Source organism: Urtica dioica, chromosome 7, assembly GCF_054948205.1.
Source record: "Urtica dioica subsp. dioica isolate 48M chromosome 7, U.dioica_male_clone48M_v1_H2, whole genome shotgun sequence".
NCBI lineage: Eukaryota > Viridiplantae > Streptophyta > Magnoliopsida > Rosales > Urticaceae > Urtica > Urtica dioica.
In genome coordinates this window covers 35,112,582-35,121,256 of record NC_142762.1, presented here as the reverse complement: position 1 = coordinate 35,121,256, position 8,675 = coordinate 35,112,582, and the positions used below count along the sequence as shown (strand labels likewise).

The following is an 8,675-nucleotide window of genomic DNA, read 5'->3' as shown; positions in this document are numbered from 1 at the left end:
CTTCTCATTCCTCAAATGCATAATCATGGAGTTCTGTTTCTTGAGCTCAATCTCTTCGAAGTAAAATAATTCGAAGTTATATGACCACGTTAAATTGTGATGTACTATCGTTAACTTCTTTCTTCTCATAACTAATAATTAGATCTTATATTACATTCATAGCATTTAGTTCATAATAAAATAGTCGACCGACCATCCATATATACTCTTTGTAAAGTGCTTCTCAATCTCTTTGTAAAGTTATCGGTCGTGAATCCGTGACGTAGCTATTGTTACATAATGTGCATCGGAACCACAAGTTTCGTGGGTCGTGTTGAGGTCCAATGGAGGTTCGAAGTTGAGCATTATTGAAATTCTTAGTATAAAAACTGCATTTAATTTTGGGTATTATCATACCATCAATATAATTTAGGTCCGCAATTATGAATGATTCTCGTTGAGTAATATTAGAACAAACTTATCATCAAATTCATTATTGACTATATGACTAACCTCCACAAGTGATGGAGAACTCGGTGAACCAATATCGAAATAGCTAAAAAAAAATATATTGAATCTACTTAGATCTAACTCAATAAAATTATATCGAGTCATGACTATTCATCATCATTTTTCAGTACCTAGAATTACAAAATAACGGCAAAGTTGCATGGCACAAACACCACCGATTGAAGGTAGTCCTTACTTACCCAAGTAATTATTTGAGCACATAATTGTGGTGAACCAATGCCACCTTTGATTCGGGTATGTTTGGAACATGTAAAATTTGATGATTGTATTATCTTTGTGTTTTTGGATTGAGAAAAATTCATGACAACTAAATTTGAAGAAAATTGTAAAATAAAGATTGAGATTTTGTTTCCTTTTAGAAAATGAATGGAAAATGAAATTCCAAGCAAATTTAAACGTGTAGGGCATACATGTCTCTATTTATTTTCGCACTTCTCTTCAAATTTTCACTTTCTTTTTTTAAGTCATTTTTCACCATAGTATAAGGATTCCAAATATTACTGCACTATACCATCACAATCAAACAATAAAATCAAAATCTCCATTTTATCATTTTGTCAACAACAAAAAAAAAATCTCTATTTTATCTCCTTTTTTTTACAATAAATAGATTAACGATATAAAAACTAACAAAAGCTATTCCTAAGAATCAGCATAAAATAAAATAAAAATGAATTCATTATCTTCTTTCTTGATTGACGGGATTCCCCATATTAAAATTATTCCCACCTACTAGACTAGTAAAGTTTAAATATTTTATAAATTACATAAGTAAATTATACCTTACGGAAGTTATAAGTCTTTCTGTATGGTTATTTTACAAACTTAAAAAAAAAAAAAAAAAAAAAAAAAAACCCCACGTATCTATTTTATATTGAAAACTAACTTTACAGCAACATTTTGTTACAAGTTACAACAAATCTGAATTCCTATTGGGAGATGCTAATAATTAAGAATCGTGAACATTATATTTAATTAATTACCACTACACATTAGTATGTTTTTTTTTTTTTGCAAGAAAAAATAAAAGACGAACTTAAAAATAGAAGCTTTGCATAATAAATACCGGTCAGTCAATACACCGAAGCGAAACTTCCGTCGGTCAGATGGGTTCAGTCTTCAGACAGCCCCGCCACTTAGTCACTACCTTCTCTGCCACGTGTCTACAGTGACAGAGCCATCTAAACTTTCCATCCCATGCACCCTCACCGCACACAATTTTAACCACTATCGGATGAGGAAAAAAAAAGGAAAATAAATTTTTTTTGCAACTTCTTCGTCTTTTACACAACACTCTCTTCTAACCAACCGTCTCGTATTAAATTTAAAAGGAAAAAAAGAAAAACTCTTCGGCTTTATTAGCACTCAAACCGGTTTACCTTTCGGGTTTTCCTCTCTCTCTCTCTCTCTCTCTCTCTATTTCCCTTCCTTCTCTTCCTTGCTCTTCTCGTTGTTTGCGTGTAATATTTCATTTCAACCCCCGAAATCTAGCTATTTTAAAACGACGTCGTAGATACTCGTTTTCCTCGCCGGGAAAACATCAAACGAAGCCTCCGCGTTAATATCGCGAGATATCATATCGGTCCCTGGAATTCATCGTTATTGCTCGCCGGGAAATGAGAACCGTCGTCGCAATCGACGGGCATTTCGACTACTCCGCTTCCGCGGAGGGCGTTTACGAGCGGCTCGCGATTGAATTCCGATTCCGATGAGTTTTTCTCTCTGATGATCTGATTTGATTCGGTTTGACTCTCTACATGCATCCATTCTGTTGCATCTCGACCGTCTCCGATCATTCTCCTGCGAAGCCTCCACCGCATAAGGTGTCGGAGCTCGCGATGCTCTCCTCCAGATCCAACTCCTCCACCTCCGGCAGAATGCCCGGCCACGTCTCCGCCGCGAGCATCAACAATAACGGCGGCGGAGATCACGGCCGGATAAGCCAGCGATCGGCGTCCGTAACCTCGGCCGTTTCGGCGGCGGAGTCTCTCTCTCGGCCTCCGTCGATGCGCGAACAGCCGGTGGACGTGAAGATCAACGATCTCGTCGGAAACGGAGTGTCCGGAATCCTCTATAAGTGGGTGAACTACGGCAAGGGATGGCGACCGCGGTGGTTCGTCCTCCAAGACGGAGTTCTTTCCTATTTCAAGATTCACGGTCCTGATCGGATCGTCGTCAGCGCCGAGACCGAGAAAGGATCGAAGGTCATCGGCGACGAATCCATGAGACGAATCTCCCGCAACAACAAATCCACCTCCACCGCCACAACCAACAACCACCATCAGTCTCCACAGCACATCCTCCGCCGGAAGCCTTTTGGCGAGGTTCACCTCAAGGTCCGTTTCTAATTCTGGTTCTGAATCCGTTTCCAATTTGTGTTTTTCTCCGGCTCGGAAAAAAGATCTGAATGAAGAGACGGCCTTGGATCGTTAGGTGTCTAGCGTGAGGGAGAGCAGATCGGACGACAAGAGGTTCTCGATATTCACGGGGACGAAGAGGCTGCATTTGAGGGCGGAGAGCCGGGAGGACCGCGTGGCGTGGGTGGAGGCTCTTCAGGCGGTGAAGGACATGTTTCCGAGGATGTCGAACAGCGAGCTCATGGCTCCGGTCGACGGCGCGGCGGTGTCGACGGAGAGGCTCCGGCAGCGGCTGGTGGAGGAGGGACTGACAGAGGAGGCGATCCAGGAGAGCGAGCAGATCATGAGGACCGAGTTTGCCGGCCTTCAGACTCAGCTCACTCTCCTCAAGCAGAAGCAGTGGCTCCTCATCGACACCCTCAGGCAGCTCGAGGTACGGAAAAAAACTAACTACCCTCGCCATTCCGTTTAGTACAACTACTCCCAAAAAAAGAAGGGAAAAAACATATGATTTCTTGGAGGCTATGGAGATTGTTTTCTTGTATGAGTTGTTGTGTCCTCTTTTTTTTTTTTTTTTTTTTTTTTTTTTTGAAGGAATCATTGCTGTAATTTACCCTGATTTTTTTGTATGATATTATCAATTGGAGAATATTAAAAATGTGTTTTATGTTTAATTGTTTCCATTTGCAAACTTTTCAATATGTATCATGACTGTGCGTTTAGCTGATTGTGACTTGGTGGCTTGATTTATGAGCTGAACTATTGAAAGTGTTTGATCATAGGATGAATATAAATTCTTGTGTATCTACCTCATCTTAAAGTATTTCGTCATGTATGACAGTGTACATGATAATTGGTGTGGCTGTTTATGTAATTTAATGTAGAGATGGTGGTGATTGGAAGTGGGAATATTGTATAGGATGGTGTCAATATTGTATAGGATGGTGTCCAACTTTCACTTCAGAATCTAAAGAATTAGACTCATTAGATCCCATTTACTCAAAATTTGAACATTTATGCACAGGCATTCTAGTGGCCAGATTCTGTACTGGCAGAGGATTGATTTGTTTCTCTTCTATACCATGCTGTGCATGATTTTAATTCTATTTTCACACTGATTATGATCAGTAAGCATAGGCATAGTATGCATTGCCTTAATGTATGGATTAACCCATCTAATTGTAATCACGAGTTATTCGTTCCATGAAATGTTGCTGATCGTATTGCTTTCATATATAGAATGGGATTCTGCAAATAGCTTACTAATTCTAACGAAGTAGCGTTTACATAAATGTTCGCTGTTTATGCTGTTAGTGAAAGAAGTTTTCTAAAGTTTCATCCAAAACCAGGTTTGAGAAAGACCTTTGATGACTAGAAATTCAGCTCTTCAATTGTGTTAGTTACTTTGATAATTGTCTCTAGTTGGTTTTTTTGGGTAATCATGCATTAAATAAAGATAAGCTTACATCATCTAAGGTTAAAATGCTTATGATCATTTACGGATTTACAAATGCTGCAGCAGAATTTGTAGTTATTTATTCATTCCATGCAAATTTTGTTTATTTGTTATGATCATAAACTGCTATTCCATTGAATTGTGTAGACAGAAAAGGTTGATTTAGAGAACACAGTTGTTGATGAGAGTCAAAGACAGTTGAAGGATTGTGAGGTTTCTTCATTCAGATCAAAGAACGATAAATTTAGTGGTAAGTCTTCCGCCAAACTCATTGGTGAAGTTTTTTTTTTTTTTTTTTTTTTTTTAAATTATATATATTTTGCTCATATACTCTGTTGCCATTTGGCTTTAAAAAATGTCTGATATGAAGCTGAGTCAAGTATTTTTCATTGATTTATTCAAGTTAGTTAAGAACCCATTAGCAATTCTGTTGGTAGTAAATATTGCTAACTGGTGAATATTAAAATCCCTAGTCCGATTCTTGTGTTTTCTCATGTCAAAGTGTTAAATTGTAAAATGGTGAAGTTCGTAAATATGTTTTGTCTTCTGTATGATGATAGATTTTGTTAGATTTCTCTTCAACGAGCTTGTTTCAATGGGAGAGTTGAATTTTGAAACTCGAATCCCAGCGGGCTTCTTGTATTATGTATGATTATAGTAAGCTTCTTGTTACAATGAGCTTGCTTTTGGAATCTAATGATGCGGTGTGATAATTTATTTTCAGAAGGAAGTGGAACCGAGTCTGAGGACGATAATGAAAGAGTTGATGCTGCAGACGAAGAAACTGATGATGAAGATAACACCTTTTTTGATACCCGTGACTTTTTGTCATCGAGTTCTTTTAAAAGCAATGCATCTGACTATCGGATATCATCCTTTTCCTCGGATGATGATGATGTGTATGCTATAGAATCTGAAGATGACATTGATCCATCTATCAAGGCTGCTAGAGTTACGTATCCATATGTTAAGCGCAGAAAGAAGTTGCCTGACCCTATTGAAAAGGAAAAAGGTGTTAGTCTTTGGTCAATGATTAAGGATAACATTGGAAAGGACCTCACTAAAATTTGCCTTCCTGTTTACTTCAACGAACCACTCTCTTCTCTTCAAAAGTGTTTTGAAGATTTTGAATACTCATATCTCATTGACCGAGCAAATGAATGGGGAAAAAGAGTAAGTATCTGAACTCAGTTTTTTCCTTTATATGTGTTTCTACTTTTCCCTCTTATAATGTACAATTAGTTCTCCTGAATCATGATGCATGTCCCTCAGCAGCTATTAAATGCAGTTGGTCTTCATTTTTTTTTTCTGGTACTTGTCGAGTTCCTTCGTACATTAGCTTATTAATTTTATTTATTTTACAGGGCAACAGTCTTATGCGGATCCTAAATGTTGCTGCTTTTGCTGTATCTGGTTATGCGTCAACTGAAGGAAGAATGTGTAAACCTTTTAATCCACTATTGGGGGAGACATATGAGGCTGATTATCCAGACAAAGGCCTTAGATTTTTCTCGGAGAAGGTTATCTTGTTTCCTTCCTTATACATATGAGCTGTAATTTTGAAATATCTAGTGAGCATAGTCATGTTTACAGCAGATGTAGTAATGTCACTGTCTTGTGAATATTTGTTCTATTTTTCTTGGGACATATTTTATGTGACAAAGTGAATTAATAAGCATCTATTGTTTTGGGTGTCAGGTCAGTCATCATCCAATGGTTGTTGCTTGTCATTGTGAGGGTACAGGTTGGAAGTTTTGGGCGGATAGCAATTTGAAAAGCAAATTTTGGGGTCGCTCAATTCAGCTTGACCCTGTAGGTGCTTTAAGCTTGGGATTTGATGATGGCGAAGTGTATGAGTGGAGTAAGGTGTGGCACTAGCACTATATTATTTTCTTTGCGTCTCACAATATCCTTACATATTGTTTAGTTCTGTTAAATGCTTATGAAAGAAGATCATCTTTGTAATGGAATCTCTGTTACAGGTTACAACATCGATATATAATCTCATCCTAGGGAAGTTGTATTTGGATCATTATGGTACAATGCGCATACAAGGGAGCGATGGTTACTCATGCAAGCTAAAGTTCAAGGAGCAATCCATCATTGATCGAAATCCTCATCAGGTACATTCTCAACTTTTTGAAACATGTTTTCGATTTAAACATATTTTCGAGTCTCCCTGTAGTCTTGTTAAACTACCTCATTAAAAATGTAGCTGAACCCAGCATTTGATTATGATTAAGATGACGGAGATTACTAGCCTTTCTTTGACAAATTATTATAGTAATAATTCACCCCCCAGGGCTTTGGTTTAGCAATAAGAATGAGTATCCCTGATTCTGATTGAGGTAGATGTCACAAGTCCAAATTCTGGGGGCCGAAAATGAGTTGATTTATGGTTGGCGTTGATTGTTCTTTTTTATTCTCGTATCTCAATATTTTTTCATGTAATATTTAGGTGCAAGGTGTCGTCCAAGACAAGAACGGGAAGATTGTGGCAACATTGTTTGGAAAATGGGATGAGAGCATGCATTACGTGCATGGAGACTGTTCCGGGAGAGGTAAAGGACTTGATTCCTCATCCGAGACCCATCTCCTTTGGAAGCGTAGCAAACTGCCAAAGTGTCCGACACGATACAACTTGACACGTTTCGCCATAACCCTGAATGAGCTGACACCTGGAATGAAGGTAGATTCACAATATACCATCCTTGGCAAGACTTCTGTAAACTTGAAATATGCAAATATTATTAAATAACTTAGTGTCACGACTGTATTGTGTGTGGATCAGAACTTGATATATCAATTTAACTTGCAGGAAGCATTGCCCCCGACGGATTCAAGACTTCGGCCTGATCAAAGATATCTCGAAAATGGGGAATATGAAATGGCTAATTCTGAGAAGCTTCGGCTGGAACAGAGGCAACGCCAAGTAAGTTACAAGCTTTGTCTAGTTTAAGTACAATATGCTTCACTTTCAATTGATTCACCAGAACTGTGCACTAAAAACAAATAGGGTAGGATATTATATATATATATATATATATATATATATATATATATATATATATAATACACAATTTGGGTGCAAAGATTTGATGAGCAAAGCAAACATCGAGATCGGTAGTGAGTGAATAATGATTCAATTTAAACTCCATAAAGCTTTTACTCAAACAAATCGGTAGTGTATAGGATTAAGCTGTACTGATTTTGAGTAGCAAATATTTAGGTCGGTAGTGTATAGCAGTCAGTTTCAATGCCATGAACTTGTACATAAATAAATGGGGCTATAGAATTCTGCTACACAGACTTCGATCAGCAAAGATTAAGATTGAGTTAACCTTTTGTTGTGTTTTATTGATGGTCAATTGATATTCACAGGCTCGGAAGATGCAAGAGAGTGGTTGGCAACCACGATGGTTTGCGAAGGAAAAAGGTAGTGAAACTTACCGATACGTGGGTGGATATTGGGAGTCGAGAGAAAGAGGAAATTGGGATTCATGTCCTGATATCTTTGGCCAATTTCATTCCGACCAGGATCAGCTACTTGACTAGGCGATAAAAAGGTCATTGCTGCGTTAACAGTCTGTCGATTCTTTTGCATTTTTTTTTTTATTAATTCCCAGTAGCTCTCAGCAGTGTGTGCTTTTTCTCAAGGAATTGAATGTGTAAGTAACAAAAGAATTTGAAAGGAAAAAAAATTAGATCTTAGGTTTTAGTAGGCAATAAAATCACCCCCATTTTTTCTTTTTGTTACGTTCTGGCTATTTATTAATACGCAACGCGGATACGATTTTAGTGCTAGAGCCGAAGTTCCTGGAGAGATGAAGAGTCAGGTTTCTTCTTATTAGCATTACAGCAAAGGCCCAGAAGTGTAAATTAGATGAGTTATTGTAGTGCTCAAAGGAGTATTTTGATGATATTCATGATTCTTTTGTGGTCATAACCAGAAGATGTTCAAAGATTTGGAGCATAAAAGAAAATGCCCTCTTCTAGTTTGAGGAACTCACTCTTTCCAAACTGCCACCTGGGCTCTCTTAACACTAACCAAATTTGCAATCCTTTTTTTTCGTGTGTTTTACTTTTAACCCATTGGACATAATGGAATCACAATGAATGTCGTGCTCATATTTTCTCTGTTTTTTTTTCTTTTTCTTTTTGTACCGGTGTTGTACCTAAATAGTCAATCGAAATCAATGGACTTGCAAATTAGCCGAGATATTTGTGAACCTAGCCTTTCATTCTATCGTTCAACTAAAATATTTAAAGGCTAGATAAAATATAGTTTCTTTATATACAAGACTACATTTCAAGCAAGTATTAGCCTTTAAAATGCAATTATCATCAAATCA

The 8,675-nt window shown here is 37.6% G+C and overlaps 1 protein-coding gene across 1 annotated transcript; it reads left to right on the top strand.

The window, feature by feature from the left end:
• The first annotated feature begins 1,867 nt into the window (after nt 1-1,867).
• LOC149391063 (Pleckstrin homology (PH) domain superfamily protein) lies at nt 1,868-8,453 on the top strand. The gene is made up of 11 exons (XM_089618866.1): nt 1,868-2,846; nt 2,944-3,300; nt 4,471-4,573; nt 5,048-5,496; nt 5,688-5,843; nt 6,022-6,189; nt 6,306-6,446; nt 6,782-7,012; nt 7,142-7,255; nt 7,705-7,889; nt 8,123-8,453. Exons 1-10 carry the CDS (start codon nt 2,268-2,270, stop codon nt 7,876-7,878), a joined length of 2,472 nt encoding a protein of 823 aa, XP_089474992.1. The 5' UTR covers nt 1,868-2,267; the 3' UTR covers nt 7,879-7,889; nt 8,123-8,453.
• The last annotated feature ends 222 nt before the right edge of the window (nt 8,454-8,675 follow it).

What these genes read in the sequence shown, in the direction of transcription:
- LOC149391063 (XM_089618866.1), top strand. Translation starts at nt 2,268, where the DNA reads ATGCATCCATTCTGTTGCATCTCGACCGTCTCCGATCATTCTCCTGCG. An exon ending in CAAATGAATGGGGAAAAAGA is followed by an intron (nt 5,497 to 5,687) that starts GTAAGTATCTGA and finishes TTTATTTTACAG; the next exon opens with GGCAACAGTCTTATGCGGAT. An exon ending in AAGTGTATGAGTGGAGTAAG is followed by an intron (nt 6,190 to 6,305) that starts GTGTGGCACTAG and finishes TCTCTGTTACAG; the next exon opens with GTTACAACATCGATATATAA.